This window comes from Rhinatrema bivittatum, chromosome 1 (genome assembly GCF_901001135.1).
Source record: "Rhinatrema bivittatum chromosome 1, aRhiBiv1.1, whole genome shotgun sequence".
In the NCBI taxonomy this organism is placed as follows: Eukaryota; Metazoa; Chordata; class Amphibia; order Gymnophiona; family Rhinatrematidae; genus Rhinatrema; species Rhinatrema bivittatum.
The window spans coordinates 125,695,608-125,718,546 of NC_042615.1; the positions used below are offsets into that span (position 1 = coordinate 125,695,608).

General features: G+C 47.5%; 1 protein-coding gene across 1 annotated transcript in view; it reads right to left on the reverse strand.

Annotated features, from left to right (window-relative positions):
* The window catches only part of PCM1 (pericentriolar material 1), a 1,078,029-nt gene that overhangs the window by 682,476 nt on the left and 372,614 nt on the right, over positions 1-22,939 (reverse strand). Inside the window, 1 exon segment of the mRNA XM_029604912.1 lies at positions 19,141-19,328. Coding sequence (XP_029460772.1) covers positions 19,141-19,328 — 188 coding nt within the window.

The window sequence follows — 22,939 nt, forward strand, 5'->3', positions numbered from 1 at the left end:
TAGTTTGATAACTTCAAATGAGTTTTCTAACACAAATCCCACTACATATAATAGCCAGATCGTTTGTTCATATGTTTGTCAATGTAACAGCACATAGTCAGTTAGTCAAAGAGTAGGCCACACTGGGGGAGGTTGGTGGCGATGCTGGCCCTTCATGCTGCTGATGCAGTTGTCAGTTGCCACTGGCAGGGAACCTAAGCCCTGCCAACTAGAGGGGACATGATGCTGGGTTCTGTCAGAAGCAGAAGATGAGAGAACAGAAGAAAGTAGCAGGCTGACCTAGAGGGGTTCCCAAACCCTGCCAGCAGGAGGAGGAGGAGGAGGGTGTGGGCGCCAATGACAAGGACTGGAGAAAAGCTCAGACCCCACCAGCCAAATATCACATGAAGTCAGCAGCATTGAGTGCAGCTCTGATCAAGAGTTGAGGTCTGGGGAGAAAAGCATGAGTGGAAAGGGAAAGAGGAGAAAGGAAGACAAATTAAGGAGAGAGAACAATGAGAATTGTAAGGTGATAGGAAGAAAGCAGAGTTGCTTACTTGTAACAGGTATTCTCCTAGGACAGTAGGGGCGCTGGACCTAACACATGGGTAACATCATCAGATGGTGCCTGGCACAGAAAAACTTATGTCAAAGTTTCTGGAACTGTTAGCAGGACAACTGATTAAGATGGAAATCAGTCACCTTAGGAAGGATCTTAAGGTGCATGTGCCAAGACCCACCCTGTCTTGAATAAACTGTGTGTCAAGTAGATAAGTCACTAATGCCTGGAGCTCACAGACCCTGTGCACTGAGGTGACTGCCACCAAAAATTTGTCCTTCCAGGTCAAGAACTTCAGGTCACAGGAATGCAGTGGCTCAAAAAGAGCTTTCATCAGCTGAGCTCCCAAGACACAGCGGGCGGCCTTAGGGGAGGCTGCAATTGAAGCAGGCCCCGCATGAAATGTACAACTGTAGGTTGTACAGAGATGGGCATACCATCTACACCATGGAGGTATGAGCCAATTGCACTGAGATGTACTCTAGCAGAGTTGTTTTTTAAGCAAGCTTCTGATAGGTGTAGAAGGTAATCAAGCTGTTTTTGTGTGGGGCAGGATAATGGGTCTAGGGCCTTCTGCTTACACCACACGGAAAACCTCCACCACTTCATGCTGTAGGATTTTCTAGTGGAAGGCTTTTTGGGAGACACCAGGACCCGAAACACATCCTCAAAGATTGAGTGGTTGCAGAATTAACCTCTCAACATCCAGGCTATGAGCATCAGAGCTTGGAGGTTGTGATGCTGCAATCTGCCTCGGTTTTGCGTGATGAGCTCTGGGGTAGTTCCCATACTGACTGGTTTTCTGAATGGTCAACTCCCAAAGGAGTGGAAACCAGACCTGTCTCAGCCAATAAGGGACTATGAAAATCATAGTCCTTTTGTCCTTGTGAAGTTTCAAGAGAATCTTCGCCATTAAGGGAATCGGAGGACATGTGTACAGAAGACCTTTGCCCCAATGGCGGGCAAAGGCGTCCGAAGCTGGTTTGCCCTCTGTTCTGTATAGGGAGCAGAACTGAGTCACCTTTCTGTTGCAGGTGGATGTGAACAGATCCACATCTGGGCTCCCCCAGAGGCGAAAGAGCCAGTTCGCTACCCCCCTAGTCCAGAGACCACTCATGGTGTCTAAAGGCACAACTCAGCCTGTCCGCTGTCATATTCTTTGTTCCAGCATGATACATGGCCCTGAGCACCATCCTGTGGGACAGAGCTGACGATCAGATTTAGACCGCTTCCCGACACAGGAGGTAAGATCCTGTGCCTCCCTGATTGTTGACAAACCACATCACTATTTGGTTGTCTGTTTGGATCTGGACAATTTTGTTGGACAGCCGATTTTTGAAAGCCCATAGACCATACCTGATTGCCCGAAGCTCCAGGAAATTGATTTCACATCGTGCTTCCTGGGTGGACCAAAGGCCCTGGATGCGGAGCGCCTCTATATGAGCTCCCCACCCCCAAGGTAGATACATCTGTTCTAAACCAACAGCAGGGGAAATGCAGTTAATTCAATAAGTCCCCAAAGCTTCAGAATTGTTTCATGAAATATGCTCTTTTTATTTTGTTAGCGGCAACTCCATTGCTTACTGAGGTTCCAGGCGAGAGGGTAACCTCGACGTATACTCCATAGAGCCTTTAAACGTGCACTATATGCAAATCCTGACTACCTGTTTTTGCCGCAAAATAGATCATCTGATGATTGCATAAATTGTATTTTGCCCTATTTAAACCATATACCCACAGTGACCTCAATTATTAAACACTATTGGCCAATACTATCCACTTCCAGAATATTTGATGTCCCTATCCGTTTTTCATTTTGTAGGGGTCGAAATCTGAGACAAATTCTGGTTCATTCACACCTTGACGACCAGTTGCAGTCTAATTCTGAACGGCCTTCTGGGCATGTACCCTGTGGGCACTGCTCTGTTTGCCTCCTTTCAGCCTCCATGTCCACTTTTGAACATCCTATTTCTCATGCCAAATTCAAACTGGGATTTACCTCTACATATCAGATCCAGGGAGTCATTTATGTCATTTTGTGCCCCTGTCCTAATATGTGGGGAAAAATTCCCATCCGATCCGGACCCGAATCGTAGAACACCACTCCAATATCACAAATAGTCGGGAGACGGTCCCCCTGGTATCTCATTGGATCACGTCAGGCCATGTTGAAAGTGAGTTAAGGTTTTTTGTTATAGATGTAGTGCCCTTACCACCCCGGGGCGGTAATTTCTCTGAAATTTTGATTCGCCGGGAACAAAAGTAGATTTTTAAATTGAATAGCTTGGCTCCCCACGGACTGAACTATGAGATTTCTTTAAAAAATTCTTTAAAATATATTTACACATTCTGCTACCTCAATGTTTTAGTAAAAGTGTGGATAATTTCATCTTTACTGTATTTTCCACTTATGTTCTCTAGTTGGTTGCATGTAACTTTTTAGCAAAAGCTTGTTAGACTCCGTCTCTCCTGTATACTTCATTTATGCCCTCCCATTGGTTGTATTAATGCTGGTGCGCCTTGATTGGCCAAAATTTTGGCGCCATTTTCAACGCTGAGTTTTGCCGGCACTGCCCGCTCTTCTTGCGAATCAAATGTATGCACAGCATTGAAAAGGTATGTGTGCTGTAAATTTTAAAAAATGTTTAACATTGGATCCTTTTATTAAGAGTCCCCTATATTATTTTGTTAATTTTTCTTCATGTTATAGTTGATGAACCCCATTTCAAAGTTCCTCCTGATGCAGCTGGGTTTGGCGAAACACGGGTCCGTGTCAGGGGATCTTGCTTAAAACTGTGCCTCTCTAAGCAATGGAGTTGCCGCTAACAAAATAAAAAGAACATATTTCATGAAACAATTCTGAAGCTGTGGGGACTTAGTGAATTAACTGCATTTCCCCTGCTGCTGGAATTGAATATTTGAAGTGCAGTTTCCTGCTCCTGCATTGTGCTATACATCTGTTCTAAAGACACTTTGTGCAGTGGAAGATTTGGAAAGATACTTCCCGCTCCAAATTCAAGAGAACCCGCCAACAGGACAGAGTCCCAGAGAGACAGAGAACTTCAGATTCGGGCCTGGCGGTTCTGTATTGCCTGGAGTCACTGTGACCTCAGGGTCCATTGGGCTGTGTGCATGTGGAAGCATGCCAAGGGAATAACATGGACGGTTGTGGCAATGTGGCCCAACAGCCTAACATGTGCCGAACTGACACCTGCTGGCCCTGTTGAATCACCACTATGGATGCCAAGGTGTCTGCCCTGGATCTTGGCAAGGCAGCTTTTGCCCAAGCCGTGTCTAGCAGGGCTCCTATGAAGTTAAATTGAGGTAATGGGCTGAGATGGGACTTTGGGTAATTAATGACAAACCCTAGTGACTCCAACACGCGGATAGTCAAGTGCATGGAGCGATTGGCCCCTGCCTGAGAAGTGCTCTTGACCAGCCAATTGTCCAAGTAAGGGAAAACAAGCACTCCCAGCCTGTAGAGGTGCACCCCCACCACAACCAGGCATTTTGTAAAGACATGTGGGGCAGACGCTAGCCCGAACAGCAACACACTGTAGAGGAAATGCTGTTTTCCCACCACAAATCGGAGATACTTCCCGTGACCTGGGAAGATCTCGATGTGAGTGTATATGTCCTTTAAATTGAGAGAGCACAGTCCATCTCCTTTTTGCAGGAGGGCAATAAGGATGCACAGGGAAACCATCCTGAACTTTTTTTTTTTTTTAAGAAACTTGTTCGGAGTCTCCCTGTTCTCTTTGGAATCAGGAGTACCGGGAGAACATAAGAAATTGCCATGCTGGGTCAGACCAAGGATCCATCAAGCCCAGTATTCTGTTTCCAACAGAGGCCAAACCAGGCCACAAGAACCTGGCAATTACCCAAACACTAAGAAGATCCCATGCTACTGATGCAATTAATAGCAGTGGCTATTCCCTAAGTAAACTTGATTAATAGCAGTTAATGGACTTCTCCTCCAAGAACTTATCCAAACCTTTTTTGAATCCAGCTACACTAACTGCACTAACCACATCTTCTGGCAACAAATTCCTGAGCTTTATTGTACGTTGAGTGAAAAAGCAAGTTTGTTCACCATAAACGGTGTTTCCGTAGATAGCAGGCTAATTAGCCATGTTGTCATTGGAACTGTCCATCAGGGCCCGGGAGGTGTAGCTTGTTAAGCAGAGGTCAGAATTTTGTTCCTGCACAGGAAGTAACAGATTCTCAGTCTGTAATTAAGCATAGGCATATAAGAGAAATGGTCGACTAACAGGGAGGAGGGTGGATCAGCATGGCTAATTCATCCTGCTATCTACGGAAACATCGCTTACGGTAAGCAAACTTGCTTTTTCCCCGTCGATAGCAGGGCTGAATTAGCCATGCTGTCATGGGAGTCCAAAGCTCCCTACCACGCTGTCGTATTTGAGTCATTTTGAGCGTGATCTTGGAAGTGGTAGATTGCCCTTTGTTGCACTGCATAAGTTCTATGTCCTCTTTTTTTTTTTTTAAACTGATAAGGACTGCAGTACAGCTTGACCTAATGTCGCATCGGTCATTGACTGGAACGTGGCGAAGATGTGCTATAGATGTTGCCATAGCTCTAACTTGATGAGCATTTGGAAACTTCGGTAGAGTTTAACCTTGTTTGTCATAAAAGGTTATATATTGTGCTATCCAGCTAGATATTGTTGAGATTACTTACCTGATAATCTCCTTTTCCTTAGTGTATGCAGATGGACTCAAAACAAATGGGTATTGTGTGCTCGTGCTAGCAGTTGGAGACGGATCTGACGTCAGCACGGGTACATATACCCCCACAGGAAGTGAAGCAATTCAGTAATCTTCCTTGCAAAGCTGTAGCTGACCGATCGTTTAAATGAACAGGATTACCCTGACCAATTGATAGTAGCTGGAGACCGCCAGTGATCACAACCAGAAGGCGTCGACACCCGGCAGGGTGGAAGCCCTATTATAAGCAAAACATGGCTTACCGTGAGTCGGCAAATCCCCATGTATACCGGCAGCCGGGCGGGATGCTGAGTCCATCTGCATACACTAGAGATTATCAGGTAAGTAATCTCAACATTTCCTAGCGTGTAGCAGATGGACTCAAAACAAGTGGGATGTACAAAAGCTACTCCCGGACTGGGCGCGAGGCTGCCCGAGGACCTTGTAGGTTCGCCCTCGCAAATACCGTGTCCTCCCTGGCCTGGACGTCCAGACGGTAAAATCTGGAGAAGGTATGGAGGGAGGACCACGTCGCCGCTTTACATATCTCTGCAGGCGACAGCAGCTTAGCTTCTGCCCAAGAGGCCGATTGTGCTCTGGTAGAATGAGCCTTGACCTGTAGAGGCGGTGGTTTTCCCGCCTCTATGTAGGCTGCCTTGATAACTTCTTTAATCCAGCGGGCGATGGTTGGCCGTGAGGCCGCTTCCCCTTGCTTCTTCCCGCTGTGCAGGACGAACAGGTGGTCCGTCTTTCGTACTGTCTCTGACATTTCCAAGTATCTGGACAGCAGTCTGCCGATGTCGAGATGGCGTAGCATTCGACCTTCTTCTGACTTCTTCAAACCTTCCGTGGTAGGCAAGGATATGGTTTGGTTGAGGTGAAAGTGTGAGACCACTTTGGGTAAAAAGGAGGGAACTGTACGAAGATGGATAGCCTCTGGAGTGATTCTGAGAAACGGATCACGACAGGAAAGTGCTTGTAGCTCTGAGATGCGGCATGCTGAACACACAGCCAGCAAGAACACCATCTTCAAGGTTAGTAAACGGAGAGACAGGCCTCGAAGGGGCCTGAATGTGGATCCCGCTAGAAATTCCAATACTAGGTTGAGGTTCCACAAAGGCACTGGCCACTTCAGTGGCGGACGAATGTGTTTGACTCCTTTCAGGAAACGTGAAACGTCTGGGTGTTTGGCAATCCAGGTAATATCCTTCCCGGATGATGGCGAGGACCCACCTGCGGTAGAAGAGGGTTAAGCCTGCCCCCTATGGCTGCTACCCTCGGATGGGTCGGCTGATTGTCATTGTAGGTTACGGCCAGGGCCAGAACCCGGGCCGGTTCTCTTCTTGTTGTGCTTGGCCCGAAAGGGCTGGTTCCTGGCCTGAGGACGAGGTGCTTGATAGCGAGTCCTGTAGGGGTTGAAGCGCTGAGAGTTTCTACCTCTGGATGGCCTAGAAACAGAACGCTGGCTCCTCCTTGACCCCTCTTCTGGTAGACGGGGTAATGGAGAGGCACCTCATTTAGTAGCCCAGTTCTCGAGGTCGCTGCCGAACAGTAGGGAACCCTTAAAGGGCATTCTTGTGAGTCGTGTCTTGGAGGACGAGTCGGCCGCCCAATTGCGTAGCCAAAGCTGTCTCCTGGCTGCCACTGAGGACGACACTCCCTTGGCTGCCGTACGGACGAGGTCGGAGGCTGCGTCAGTGAGAAATGCGAGAGCTGATTCCATGTCTTCTCCCGGGGTGTTGTTTCTTGCCTGTGATAAACAGGAGCGCGTCACCACGGTGCAGCAAGTTGCGATTCGAAGGGACAAGGCTGCTACCTCAAAAGCCTGTTTCAGAATGGTGTCCATGCGTCGGTCATGCGTATCCTTGAGGGCCACTCCCCCCTCCACCGGAATGGTGGTGCACTTCACAATTGCGTTAACCATGGCGTCTACCCTGGGGCACGCCAGCAGCTCCTTGGACGCCGGATCCAGAGGGTACATGCCTGTCAAGGCCCGACCCCCTTTGAATGAGGCCTCCGGTGCCTTCCATTCCAGATCGATTAGCTGCTGTGCTGCTTGTAGGAGGGGAAAATGGTAAGCCATTTGGCGCAGGCCCTCTAGCAGGGGGTTCTGTATAGGGTCCCCTGGGGCGTCCTGGCCCGGAATGGCCAGCTCCGATCAGCATTGTGAGACCAGGCCTGGAAGATCTTCTTTCCGAAAGAAGCGCCTCATGGTCCGATATAGTTCTATCTCCGAGGGAAGTTCACCCTCCTCGGGGGGGGGGGGGTTCCTCACTTACCTGGGAGCCACCGAATCCCCATAAGCGGGGCTGTCGGGTGGTGAGTGGCTGCGCCTAGGTCTTGAGGGTCCAGGAACCGAATCAGCCGGAACGGGAAGACCCATTCGAGGAGCAGACTGTATCTGGACAAAGGCATGAATCCCCTTGAATAATTCCACCCAGGAAAGCGAAGCCGGATCTAGCCGTAGGGGCACCAGGTCTCTCGGGTTTCCCTGGTTACTCGCCACGGCCCGCTAAGTCCGGTGTGCTCCCTGAGGAACTGCTGGGCTGGGGCCGGTCCTGTGCTGGAACTCCCATGGCCTCCTCACATTGGGCACATAGTGAGTCTGCTTCCTCGCTCTGTGTAGCTCTGAGGTTGCATGCCGAGCAGAGGCTTAGAGCTTTCATGCTCGATTCTGGAGGTACCGGCTCTGCGGCCGCATGGGCTCTCTTATGCTCCATTCGCCTGAAATTCGGTCTCGCCCAATGATGTGCGTTTAACAGCATGCGCCTCGAACGGGCATTTTATGAATGTGCGCCTATCCACGGGCGTCTTAGAAATGTGCGCCTATCTACGGGCGTCTGAGCAATGTGCGCCTCTCTACGGGTGGCTGAGCCATGTGCGCCTCTCTACGGGCGACTGAGCAATGTGCGTGCGCCTCTCTACGGGCGACTGAGCAATGTGCGTGCGCCTCTCTACGGGCGTCTTAGCAATGTGCGCCTATCGCGTGTGCTAACAACGTGCGCCTATCGCGTGAGCTAACAACATGCGCCTATCGCGTGCGCTAACAACGTGCGCCTATCGCGTGCGCTAACAACGTGCGCCTATCGCGTGCGCTAACAACGTGCGCCTATCGCGTGCGCTAACAACGTGCGCCTATCGCGTGCGCTAATAACAAGCGCCTAGCAGCGAAGGAGAGTATGCATGCAGAATGGCGACCTCCTTGGTATGCTGCCTCGTAGGCAGGCCCAGCAATCCACACTTCCTCGAAGACCAAGTCAAGATATGCGCCTTACCTTGTCTTCGGCGCTTCCCGGCAGCGACCCGGGCGGTCTCCGGCTGCGGGGGGAGAGTACCTTCAACCGCCGCGCATAAGGAAGTGTGCCCGCTGCCTCTAGGCCGCTCCCGAACTCGTCTCGCTCGGGGGCCAAGCCGCACCCGAGCCCTTCTCACTCGGGGGCCAAGTCCACGCCGGTACCAAGGCTGCCTCTAGGCCGCGCCCAAACTCGTCTCGCTCAGGGGCCAAGCCGCGCCCGAGCCCTTCTCACTCGGGGGCTAGGTCCCTGCCGCGAACCGGCCACCGGACCGAGGCTCTTACCTCCGAAGGACCACGGAAGTCCGTTCGGGAAACTCAACTGAGTGAGTGACCGCCTGGTATCACCACAGGAGTGCGGGGCTCGTCTTCAGTAGGTTTCTTCTAGTAACTTAGTCGTTAGAATTTGGACACATGCTCAGTGAGCGTGGGGTAGCTCCAAACTGCTTTGGAGACGGAAATTACTGAATTGCTTCACTTCCTGTGGGGGTATATGTACCCTTGCTGACGTCAGATCCGTCTCCAACTGCTAGCACGAGCACACAATACCCATTTGTTTTGAGTCCATCTGCTACACGCTAGGAAATGTTCGTTTGATCACTGGTGGACCTGGTGCGTTAGGGTTAAAGGAAACAAAAAGTTGAGAAGCACGTTGAGCAGACTGTGTTCTTTGTTTGTAATACGCTAATGCCCGTTTGCAGTCCAGCGTGTGTAGCATACTTTCCCTGTCGTTGGAATGAGGCTTGGGAAAGAATGTTGGTAATTCTATCGTTTGATTTAAATGGAAGTGCGATACTACTTTTGGAAGGAAAGCTGGATGAGTTCGAAGAACTGCTTTATGGTGGAAAAACTGTAGATAAGGCTTGCAATTCACTGACTCTTCTTGCAGAAGTAACTGCTGTTAAGAATACCACTTTCCAGGTTAAGTATTTTATGTGAGCAGAATCTATGGGCTCAAATGGTGGTAACAGTTGTTCTAATACTACGTTCAGGTTCCACGGCACTGGTGGCCGAAGATGCGTGAGGCCTTTGATGAAACGAGACACCAATGGGTGAGTGGAGATAGGCTGATTTTGGTACGGCCAATGGCAAGCCGTAATTGCACTCAGATGAACTCTAATCGAGGAGATTGCGAGGCCCGAAGCATATAATGTATAACGGTAGTCCAGGAGTAGCTCTGGGGAACAGTCCAAGTGGGGAATTTTATTAGAGTGTACCAGTTGGTATAGCGTTTCCACTTGAACCCATAATTGCACCTAGTTGACGTTTCCTAGATTCCAACAACACCTGCTGGGCTGTTGCAGAAATGCCTCGTTCGTTTAGTCGGAGTCGCTCAATCTCCACGCCGTCAAGAAAAGAGGCGTGAAGTGGATGAAGACGCGTGCACTGTTGTTGAATTAGAAGATCTGGCCGATTTGGCAGACGAATTGGGTCTGTTATGGAAAGGTGAAGTAGATAACTGTACCATGGTTGTCTGGGCCACGCAGTTGCTAGGAGGATTAATTCTGCCTGGTCCGCTATACACTTCTGAATAGTCCTCGTGATGAGCGGAATTGGAGGGAAAGCGTACATCAAGCTCTTGTGCCAAGGAATCAAGAATGCATCTTGTACTATTCTGTTGGGAGTTGGCCATAGTGAGCAGAAACGAGGAAGTTGAGCGTTCCCCTCTGTCGCAAAGAGATCCATTGTTGGGATCCCCCATTGTTGAAAAAGACTTTGAACTACGTCTAGGTTGGGAGTCCATTCGTGAGGATAAAATACCCGACTTAATCTGTCTGCTCTGGAATTTGCAATTCCTGGCAAGTACGTCGCCTGCAGATGAATGGAATGTTGGTGTGCTAATTGGAATATCAGCAGGGCTTCCTGTCAAAGGGACCATGAACCGGACCCTCCTTGTTTATGTAAAACATCGCCACTTGGTTGTCCGTGTAGACCATCACTCTGCGACCCCGCAGATGGGATTGCAATGCTTGGACGGCATTTCGGATCGCGCGAAGTTCCAATAAATTGATTTGTAAATGCTGTTCGTACGGGGACCATAGACCTTGAGTTTCCAGGAGGTCTAGATGGGCTCCCCATCCTTTGCGGGATGCATCTGTGGTTAGGACTGCATTGTGAGGAGGTGGGCTGAACAAAGCTCCCTTGGAAAGGGTGGATTTCTTGAGCCACCAATTGACGTCCTTTCCCATTTCCGAAGTGAATATTAGGCAGTTGTGTAATGTTGCGAGTATTGATTCCATTGTCGCTTCAACCCCCATTGTAGAAGAAGTCTGGTATTGGGAACAGTGAAAATGGCTTCTGCCATATGACCCAACACCATTAGGATTTGACGTGCCGTCGGTTTGTGCGTACGGAGAAGTATTCGTAGGAGGCAACACATTTCGAGTTTTCTGTCTTCCGGTAGGAATGCTCTGTTGCATATAGTGTCTAGTCGAGCACCAATGAAATGTAGAATTTGAGTGGGTTTCAAGTTTGATTTGTTTTAATTGGATTATCAGTCCAAGAGTGTTCAGACATTCTATCAACTGTTGTACTAATATCTGTGGGCTCGACGCTACTATGAGCCAATCGTCCAGATATGGAAAGATTGTCATCCCTTTCTGACGTAAGTGAGCCACCACTACTACCATACACTTGGTGAAAACTCTGGGTGCCGCCGAGAATCCAAAGGGGAGAACTTTGTATTGGTAATGTTGCTGCTTGTATTGAAAGCAGAGGTCTTGCCACAAGGACGGATGGATAGGAATATGTGTGTAGGCATCCTTCAAGTCTATTGAGCACATCCAATCATTTGGTTGTAGCAGGGGGAGAATGGACTTGAGGGACACCATTTTGAACTTCCCCTTTACGAGATATTTGTTTAAGTCCCGGAGATTCAGGATTGGACGGAGTCCTCCCGATTTCTTTGGAATGAGGAAATATGGGGAGTAGAACCCTGTGTTCAGGGTTGTCTGTGCTCCAACTCGGATTGCTTGTTGTTGTAGAAGCATGGAGACCTCTTGTCCGAGTTGAGAATGATACTTTCCTATCAACCGATGTTGTAAATGAGGGAGGAGGGGTTTTGTTGTAAACTGGAGTTGATACCCTTGTTTTACTATATATAGAACCCACCGGTCTGAAGTGATCGCTTCCCGCGCAGGTAGGCATTGTTGAAGTCTGCCCGGGGGTGCCTGCTGTAGTACTGGTGGCTGAAGATTCAAAAAGACTGCGTGGATTTTATCGGGGCCACCGGCTGCTGTGCATCTTACCTCTGGGTCCTCGGCTTCCCTCTCCTATTCTGTAATTGTTGTTGTGGCGTTTGTTGCCTTTGATACTGAGGGTATGAAGGTTGCCGATAAGGTTGAAAAGAATGATATGATCATCTAGTAAAGGGTTGGAGTCAATTGCTGCCAAAGTATCGGCATGAAGAAGAAAATGACGGAGTCGTTAATGACTGTACTGCTACAGCCTGCTCCTTCAGCTGGGCGACTGTGGCTTGGGATCTTTTGCCAAAGAGGTTGTCCCCTGTACAGGGTAAATTCGCTTGTCGTGAAGGTCTTCCCTAATAGCCCCAAGTCTGAGCCAGGCTAACCGTCGAGCTGCCAGCCCTGTAGCGGAAGCCCTCGAAGAGGTTTCAAAGCCCTCAAACAGGAAGATTCCTCCATGTCTTGGAGAGGCTGTGGAATTGGTTGTGCTATAGAAGTAAGCAGACCTTTAGTTGCCTGAATGTATTCGTACATATATTGAATCATGTAGAATTGGTGGGTGTGTATTTGCGCCCCTAGCATAGAATTTTGGTAGATTTTCCATCCAAATCCATCTAGGGTACGATTATTCTTTCCCGGAGGGTAAGAGATGTGGGACTTTGATGTCTTCGAGCGCTGCACAGCCGATTCCACCACGATGGATGTATGTGGAAGTTGCGGCACGGTATAGTAAGATGCTTTTGGCATGCGAAATTTCAAATCGCTCTTCCGCGAAACTGTAGAAAAAGTATGTGGGGTTCCCACGATTTCCGAAGGACTGTGTCTAGTATTTCCTGTGGGGGTAGTAAAGCCGGTTCCCCTGGATCCTCAAAGATTTTCAGAAGACCAAGTGCTTCCGATCTTGGGTCAGGTAACTTTTGAACTTCTAAATGGAGGATGGTCCCAAGTTTATCCAAAAACTTAGGATAAGATAAATCCTCAGGAGGAGAATAAGGCTCCTGTGGTTGATCCGGGGGATCTGAAGGATAACTTGTCGAGGAAGAAACTGATGAGTGAGACCACGGAGAAGCTCCCGGTGATGGATGTTCAGGAACCGGTGTGTCATGTATCAACGGTGTTGGTGAAGGCTCTGGTTGTATCTGAAGTTCTTCCTGACCTTGTGTTTCAGGAGAACTAGGTGAGGAAGCATCTGGTAACTGAAAGGAAGATTGAAGGAAGTCAAAGAAGCCCGATAGAGCCTCAGATAAATGAGAGAAAGCCTGTTTCGCCGATGGACGCATCCTTGGACGTGGGACCAAAGCTGGAGGGGCTGGGGTTTTGTCTGAATCAGGCCATACTGGTAGTGTGTTGGATCCTGGAATCTGATCTTCCTGATCCTTTGTTTTGTCTTTTTCGGATGGTGGATTGGTACGTTCATATCAAGGACGTGCGTGACTCTGTACAGAGGAACGTGAAGACGAGGAAGAGTATGTCCGGGAAGAGGAAATGCTGACCACATCCCTCCCCGAGGCATGTTTTGAGGTCCTGGCATGAAGTGATGATGTAGACTCTGAAAATTCTCTATCCGATATATGAATCTTCCTTTGTAATTGTCTACGGGCATGATCCCTTCTAGAGGGCTCATGTTCCTTATGTGGGTGGGACACCTCGTGTCTTTTCCGTCTTGGTGTTGAGGCCAGATACTATGAGTGTCTGGAGGAATGCCTCCTCTTACGCTTATGCGTCGACTTATGTGTCCGTGGCATCGACTGTGGATCCAAAGGTGCCGGTATAATGGGTCTGTTTGCTTCGAAGGCTGTGTGTGAGCTGGTTGCGTCGGGGTCGGCATCTGTTGCTCCTGCCTTGACTCCTTCTGCTTTGTTATCGACGCAGGCTGCTTCGTTATCGACTCATGTTCCGGCGCCAACAGCGCTTGCGCCTGCTTCGACGAAGATTGCGTTGGCATCGAGTGATGCTTCGACGCATGCGATTCACGCGCCGACTAAAACCGATGCGTCAAGTGTTCCCGGTGCCGTTTTCGGATGGTGCCCTGCACCTGCGTCGGCGGGCCAGATCCCTGGGAGCTGCTTGGGATCAGGTGTGGTGCCAAATTCCGATCCCCTCCTTTTTCCTTCAACTCTCCAAGCCTGGAGAGTTTGGAATCCAAGGACGACGCTCGTCTCGCCGCTGGGGCTGATATTTTAGTCGGCCCGGCAAGGAATGAGATTCGGAGGGGGGGGCATACGAGCCACCTACCATCCGCTGGAGGTCTTGTATCTTCTGGTCCCTCTGCCGTCGGGCCCTCGGAGACATCCAGCCACACTTTTCACAGTCGGCCTGGATATGTTGTGGCCCGAGGCAACGATAAAGATCATGGCCGTCCATTACGGACATGATCCGATCGCAAGGGCAAGGTTTGAAACCTGAAGGACGTCCTATTTTTTGGACATCGTGAGGAGAAATGAGCTCCGTGTGCGATCCCGCGAGCAGAAAGAAACAAACTGAGGAGAATCTGTTACTTCCTATGCGAGAACACTTGCGCAGCCGCAGAGGAAACAAAACTCTGACCTCTGCTTAACAAGCTCCGCCTCCCGGGCCCTGATGGACAGTTCCCATGACAGCATGGCTAATTCAGCCCTGCTATCGACGAGAAAAAGAATTTTCTCCGATTAGTCTTAAATGTGCTACTTGCTAACTTCATGGAATGCCCCCCTAGTCCTATTATTCGAAAGTGTAAATAACCGATTCACATCTACTCGTTCAAGACCTCTATCATATCCCCCCCTCAGCCATCTCTTCTCCAAGCTGAATAGCCCTAACCTTTTCAAGCCTTTCCTCATAGGAGAGCTGTTCCATCCCCTTTATCATTTTGGTTGCCCTACTCTGTACCTTCTCCATCGCAACTATATCTTTTTTGAAATGTGGCAACCAGAACTGTACACAGAATTCAAGGTACGGTCTTCACCATGGAGTGATATAGAGGCATTATGACATTTTCCGTTTTATTAACCATTCCCTTCCTAATAATTCCTAACATTGTTTGCTGTTTTGACTGCTGCAGCACACTGAGCTGACGATTTTAAAGTATTATCCACTATGATGCCTAGATCTTTTTCCTGGGTGGTAGCTCCTAATATGGAACCTAACATCGTGTAACTACATCAAGGGTTATTTTTCCCTATATGCAACACCTTGCACTTGTCCACATTAAATTTCATCTCCCATTTGGATGCCCAATCTTCCAGTCTTGTAAGGTCTTCCTGTAATGTATCACAATCCGCTTGTGATTTAACTACTCTGAATAATTTTGTACCATCCGCAAATTTGATAACCTCACTCGTCGTATTCCTTTCCAGTTCGTTTATGTATTATATTGAAAAGCACTGTTCCAAGTAAAGATCCCTGAGTCACTCCACTGTTTACTCTTTTCCACTGAAAAAATTGCCCATTTAATCCTACTCACTCTTTCCTGTCTTTTAACCAGTTTGTAATCCATGAAAGGACATCGCCTCCTATCCCATGACATTTTAGTTTTCTTAGAAGCCTCTCATGAGGGACTTTGTCAAACGCCTTCTGAAAATCCAAATACACAACATCTACCGGTTCATCTTTAGCCACATGTTTATTAACCCCTTCAAAAAAATGAAGCAGATTTGTTAGGCAAGACTTCCCTTGGGTAAATCCATGTTGACTGTGTTCCATTAAACTATGTCTTTCTATATGCTCTACGATTTTGATCTTGAGAATAGTTTCCACTATTTTTCCCGGCACTGAAGTCAGGCTCACTGATCTATAGTTACCCGGATCGCCCCTGGAGCCTTTTTTATATATTGGGGTTATAATGGCCACCCCTCCAGTCTTCAGGTACAATGGATGATTTTAATGATAGGTTACAAATTTTAACTAATAGATCAGAAATTTCATTTTTGTGTTCCTTCAGAACCCTAAGATGCATACCATCCGGTCCAGGTGATTTGCTACTCTTTACTTTGTTAATCTGGCCTACTACATCTTCCAGGTTCACAGTGATTTCGTTCAGTTCGTCTGACTCATCACCCCTGAAAACCATCTCCGGAACTGGTATTTCCCCAACATCCTCATAAGTAAACATGGAAGCAAAGAATTCATTTCGTCTTTCTGCAATGGCCTTATCTTCCCTAAGAGCCCCTTTAACCCCTCCGTCATCTAATAGTCCAACCGACTTCCTCACAGGTTTCTTGCTTCGGATATTTTTAAAGAAGTTTTTATTATGCGTTTTTGCCTCTACGGCCAACTTCATTTCAAATTCTCTCTTTGCCTGTCTTATGAATGTTTTACACTTAACTTGACAATGCTTATGTTTTATCCTATTTTCTTCAGATGGATCCTTCTTCCAATTTTTGAAGGATTTTTTTTGGCTAAAATAGCCTCTTTCACCTCACCTTTTAACCATGCCGGTAATCATTTTGCCTTCCTTCCACCATTAATATGTGGAATACATATGGACTGCGCCTCTAGGATTGTATTTTTAAACAATGTCCAAGCCTGTTGAACACTTTTAATCTTTGTAGCTGCACCTTTCAGTTTTTTTCTATTTTCCTCATTTTATAAAAGTTTCCCTTTTGAAAGTTTAGTGCTAGAGCTGCACATTTACTTATTGTCGCCCTTACAGTTATTAGTTTAGATTTGATAATGTTATGATCACTGTTGCCAAGTGGCCCCACCACCGTTACCTCTCTCACCAAATCCTGCGGTCCACTAAGAATTAAATCTAAAATAGCTCCCTCTCTTGTTGGTTTCTGAACCAAGTGCTCCATGAAGCAGTCATTTATTACATCCAGGAACTTTATGTCTATAGCAAGTCCTGATGTTACATTTACCCAGTCAATATTGGGATAATTGAAATCTCCCATCATTATTGCACTGCCAAATTGGTTAGCTTCCCTAATTTCTCTTAGCATTTCATCATCTGTCTGACCATTTTCTCCAGGTGGACAGTAGTATACTCCTATTACTATACTCTTACCCAACACACATAGGATTTTTACCCTTATAGATTCAACTGAGCATCAAGTCTTTTGTATTATCTTTATCATGTTGGACTCTATACCCTCCCGGACATAAAGTGCCACACCTTCACCAAGTTGATCCTCCCTATCATTGCGATATAATTTGTCTTGGTGGGACAGGTTCAACCACTCTGGCTGCTAAGAGGGCAGAGAGCTCCCTTAACAGTAATTTCTGATGCACTATTGGCACCCAAAAAAGGGATGGAGGAGAATTTGGAGGAACACCCAAAGATTCAATTGGTTCCCTTGATGGATGATGCACAGAACCCACAGGAATGAGGCTATACTGGGCCACTGATTCGTTAAGAATCGTAGCCTAACCCCGACCTGGGGGTCCAGCGTCTCTGTTACAAGCGGCTGCCTCATGCTCCCTATGATCCAGTCAAAACTCCATTCCAGGATTTGGCTGGGGTGATGATTGGGGCTTCGGAGTTCACTGCTGTCTGTGATGGCCACAAGAGCTCATCCTCTGCAAACGGGAGTGAGGGCCAGAGGATAGTACTTCCTCTGGCGGTAGAAAGACCTCTGACCCTGTCTCTCAGACCTCCTGGCTGAGGAAGACAGGTCTGACATGCTGGCAAAGAGATGCTGGGATGCGGTGGCCTGCAACTAGGCCACAGCATCCCTCACCTTATCTCCGAAGAGATTCTCTCCTGTACATGGGTCTGTAACACCAGTGAGCATACTGAGCCGCTCCAGCAGCGGTTCCAGCAGGGAGAGCGCAGGTATAGATACCAGTATTACCGGCTTGATGCCCCACAGGGCCCACTTGACCACCAACTGGACTCTACACTCTTAACTCCTCCTCGAAAGTTGCCAATGACAACACAGACTGGGAGGCAGGAGGGATGGCCAGATCTTCCTCGGATCCCTGAGGTGGATCGGCAACTGACACCAGGACAGGTGGAGACCGTCGTGGACACTCAGTATTGATGGATGATAGGCACTCCTCATCACGGGGTCGCTTTGGGGGCATCATAGCATGCGCAGACACCATCCTGAGCCTGGCACCTTGCACCGAAGGTGACTGGTTCCAATGCTTCCTCAGCTTCCATCAGCGCTCGGCCCAGACTTTCCCGGGTGACGAGGTCATTGACAATGAACCAGACATCCTTAACTTGGAAGAGACCAATAGGGGTCGGACCCTGGAGCCCCTATCTGCCGGCAGTATCTACGGGTCCAACGGCCCCACCCATGTTGATGGCTCAGTGTTCATCTGTGCAGCTCCAAGGTCCGTTGGTGCAGATACCAATGCCTTGGACTTTCTCAACCCAAAGAGCTTCTCCATCTTTTCGAGTCAGAGCACGACACCCCTTTGGGGTCCAATGGGCACACAAGTGGATATCATGCATGCCCCCCAGGCAGAGGATACACATATCTTGTGGGTTCATGACTGACATGGTCCTTGGGCACTGAAGCAAAGACAGAAACCAGATGAGGCCGTACCAATTACGAATACAAGGGGAAAACAAAAGGCGATGACAGCGGGCAACTGACAGCAGCGGACATCGAGGCACTGGGAGCAGAAAAGGCAATAAAACTTACCGTAAACACCAAAAAAACCTTAAGGAGCCTAAGGGACGAACTGAGAGGGACCCAGCATCTATGGAAGCGCAAAAAACCCAAAATTTACTGGTGAAAGTTTTCCAAGGCAATTTCAAAAGAAAAGCCACGAGCTCACATCACCGTGGGGCCAAAGCTCCACAGAAAAAAAAAAGACTGAAGACGGACCCCACGTACACCGCGTGGTATAGGGCACGCGGGCATGATCAGTGTGCCTAGTCAAAGTTCCAGAAAACCTTGACATAAGTTTTCCATGTCAGGCTGCATCCGATGTCACCCATCCTGCTTCTCCTAGGAGAAAAAGTGGATTTCTCCTCACACACACACCTCACCCACTCCATCCCAGATAGCCTCCAACACAGGCCCCACCTTCCTCAAGGAGCTCCATTTGGAGATGTATTAGAGGTTAGTCCTATAGTGTACATTTTAGTACTTGTTTTGGGGGTGGTGGCATGGAGTTGTAGAAGGGGCAGAGGGGAATCAACAGGAAACCAGGTTTACCATCCCCCACCCCCAAAATGATTTACATCATAACAATGACTATAACCAACCCAATTACTATTCAGTAAACTAGGACTTGCGACAGACTTGTGAATAAAGATAGGCAAAATCTCAGTTGAAGAGTTAGTACTCAAACAAAACAATTTGTGGCTTAGTCAAAACAGCTAACCATCAGACATCACATCACAAATCTGTGTGTGACAAAGTATTATCCATTATATCCTGCAATGCCTCAGACTTGAACCAGAACTTTCAGGAGCATAAAAAAGTACACATTTTAGATGACAGTATATACAGTGTTCTTACTTTTCAGTCCTGCTCTGTTGTTGTGTGCAGAGTGTGTCTGAGCCATCACTTCTAACAGATGCTGCAGCAGATGTGGTTTCTCCTAGCCCTCTTCTCCTTTGATGCTCAGCCATCAAAGCCTCAAGTTGCTTTCTTCTCTGTCGCAGCTCTTCCCTTAAAATTTGGTGTCTCCTTATCTCAGACCAAAGCTAATATAAAGCATTTAATTCTTTAGTCTTACTACAGCAATGGCATGAGAAGCCAATCTAAAAAAAAAGGTTTACTTGTCTAAAACTTATTACAAGGATGGAGCAAGTCATAGTACAAAATATCTGATTTCATTCCAGGCCAGGGCATCAGTCTTTCCTGTGCTGTCACTACATTTTGCAGTACAACTCCCCCCCCCCCCCCCACAACTTATTAAAGCAGTCTGTGCAGTTGTGGTGTTTTGAGCACCCTGCCAGCTTTTGCTGCTCAACTGGAGCACCAGCATGCTAATGTGTATGGAAGCATCAAAAGTTTGGAGATGCTTAAGCCTTTTTTTTTTTTTTTTTTTTTTTTTAAGAAATCACATATTCAGAATTTCTTTTCTTTAATATAAAAGTGAAGTAGTAGCCTAGTGGTGAGAGAAGCAGGCTCAGAACCAGGGAAACCAGGATTCAAATCCTGATTTTCTCAGACATTCCTTGTGTCCTTGAGCAAGTCATTTCATCCTTCAATGCCTCGCATACAAATTTAGTGGGTCAGTATGTGCAGTAAATGCCTTATGTTAGCGATGATGTAAAGGATTTTAAATACCCCACATTATTTTGCCCCAAATAATGCCAAAATTATAAGGAGCTGCTTTGTATGCAAATGCTTTTCAAATGCATACATATCAGTTCATTAATAGTCAATTTCATAGAAATAATGCCGCTTGCCTGAAAAATTGCAAACTGTTATTTTCAAACATAGGGTGGTCAATTACTAAGCATTTTCCCCCACAGACACAGAATGTGAGAAAAGACCCTAAGCTTACAACTCCAGAGTTCTAGCTAACTTTCCCCAGGAGCATCGGGATACTAATGCACATCCTAATGCATTCGGGGCTGCTAAAGGCCTGAGCAGCCCACATGCAGCCTCCCTCCTCCCCCCAAAAAAAAATCAACTATTAAAAATAACCTGAGGGTCTTGTGACCTGTCTAGCCTTCTTCCCACCCCAGGGTGAATCCAATAGACAAATATTAAAAACAAATGTTTAAAATCACACATCACCAGCCCCTCCCTCCCTTTTCAAACCCACCCCCTTTTCCCCAGGTCATACCTCTTTATCCCTGGTGGGATTGATTCCTAGCAATGATTACACTTTTGGGCAGACTGGATGGGCCTTATGGTCTTTTTCTGCTATCATATTTCTATGACTTTGTGCTATTTTATTTATATTTTGCTTTTTTCAGGCACTTCAAAGAGGATTACATTCAAGTACTGTAACCACCACCAGCTGGCACCATTTTCAGTCAGATGGCACAAGGCTTGAAGCCCACTGGGTACTCTGGGCTCCATACCTCATATGATTAAGTAGTAAGGCCTAGAGACCAGGTGGAGCAAGATCCTGATCCACAGGAAGGATTTACAAGGGGAGGGGGGGCACTGAGCAGCTTTTAACTTTGTTTTCTCTTATTAGGAACATCTCTAGAGGAGGCAGGAGGTGGGACAGAGGTTCTCATAAGACCCCTGGTGGGAGAGAGGGGTTCCAACAGTTTGGGGGGGCATTTGCTTAGGCAATTAGGGCCCTTCAACTGGATGGTAGCCACAGGCTGAGGTGCTGCTATCTTAAAGGTAAGTAACTCTGCTGTCCTGCAACAAGTGTTTTCCAAAGACAACAGGATGTCAATCCTCACACGAGTTCCATGCTGAGCTTTATCTGAAGATGTCAAACTTATGTCAAAGTCTCTAGAACTTTAACTGAGCCTCAAAGATCATGTTCCAGCATGCATTAAACCATGAGTCCATGTGAAGTCCCCTTCAGTCTTGTAATATAGAATTCAAGAGAATAAAGGGAAAAAACCCCCACAAAGTAGAAGGACAGGATGGAGGACAGGTTTCTGTGGACTGATGTCCTGCTGTCCTCTGAGAACACTTGTTACAGATAAGCAACTCTGTTTTCTCCAAGGACAAGCAGGATGGCAGTCATCACACATGGGTGAATCCCTACATACAGACTGCCTCCCAACATAAAAGGGGACCAACAAAATATCAAAATAAGTGCCAACAGGCACAACAACTAGTTTTGTTGGTAATTGGGAGGGGGGGGGGGGGGGAGCCTGAACACAAGTAGGCCCTAGACGAGAACACAGTTGGGTTCTAAACCTCAAACAAGTTCCAAAGGATAGACTGGCCAAACTTGCTGTCATGTCGGCCATTCCTATCAAAACTATAATGTGATGTGAATGGGTGGAGAGAACTCCGCATTGCAGCTCTGCAAGTTTCCTCTATGGGAAAAGCTCATAAGTGGGCCACTGATGGTGCCATGGCACCCAAGATGCAATCCCACCTAGGCATAACAGAAGGAAATGCATTCTTCTAGCCAATTAGGAAGTGTCTGTTTGGCAATGGAAATACCCAACTTATTTCTATCAAAAGAAACAAATATTTGGGTGGACTGCTTACGGGATTCTGTCTGCTTCATATAGGAGGCTAAGGCTCTTTTGCAGTACAAACTGTGAGGGCTTGTTCACCTTGGTGCCTGTCCAATAATAGGGCCTGGGAAAGTATGTTGGCAGAACCATGGACTGGTTAAGATGAAAGTCAGACACTAACTTAGGCAGGAAAAGAAAATTATTTCTTACCTGCTAAATTTCGTTCCTGTAGTACCATGGATCGGTCCAGCCCGTTGGTTGTCTCCCCCTTCCAGCAGATGGAGTCAAAGCAAAAGCTGAGAAGGCGGACCCTTAATAGTAAGAGCGCCCTCTGTGTCCCTTCAGTATTAAGTATATCCAAGCAAGAAGCAAAAAACAGTTTGGATGGATCTAAGAATAAACCCGAACTGCGAATGGAACAAACCACCAAACACGTAGTAACATTCACAGCCAACTAACAAAAGGAACTTGCAGAATGAACTCCTAGACAGACAAACCCACCGGGAATGACTAGGAAAAAACAGTAGACAGACGAGCTGCAATATGCTTCCCCAAAACCCCCCCAAAATTCCAAGGGAGGGCATCTGGAATGATCCATGGTACTAAAGGAACGAAAATTAGCAGGTAAGGAATAATTTTCTTTTCCCTGTACATACCAGGATCAGTCCAGACCGTGGGATATACCAAAGCTTCCCTAAGCAGGGTGGGTCCCTGAAAGCCCAGCTCGGATGACATGAAAATAGCTGTATTTAAAAAAAGGATTGGATAAGTTCTTGGAGGAGAAGTCCATTACCTGCTATTAATTAAGTTGACTTAGAAAATAGCCATTGCTATTACTAGCAACGGTAACATGGAATAGACTTAGTTTTTGGGTACTTGCCAGGTTCTTATGGCCTGGATTGGCCACTGTTGGAAACAGGATGCTGGGCTTGATGGACCCTTGGTCTGACCCAGTATGGCATGTTCTTATGTTCTTAACCCCAAAGGAACCAAAATCCGGAAGTTGAAGATGCAAACTTTAGTGCCGAGCAAAGATATGCAGTGACTTCCAGGTTGCCGCTCTGCAAATCTCCTGCGGCGACACCGCCTGGATCTCTGCCCAGGAAGCTGCTTGGGCTCAAAGAGAATACGCCTTAATGCCCACTGGAGGCTGTTGGCCTGCACCAAGGTATGCGACCGATATAGTTTCCTTCACCTGGCGG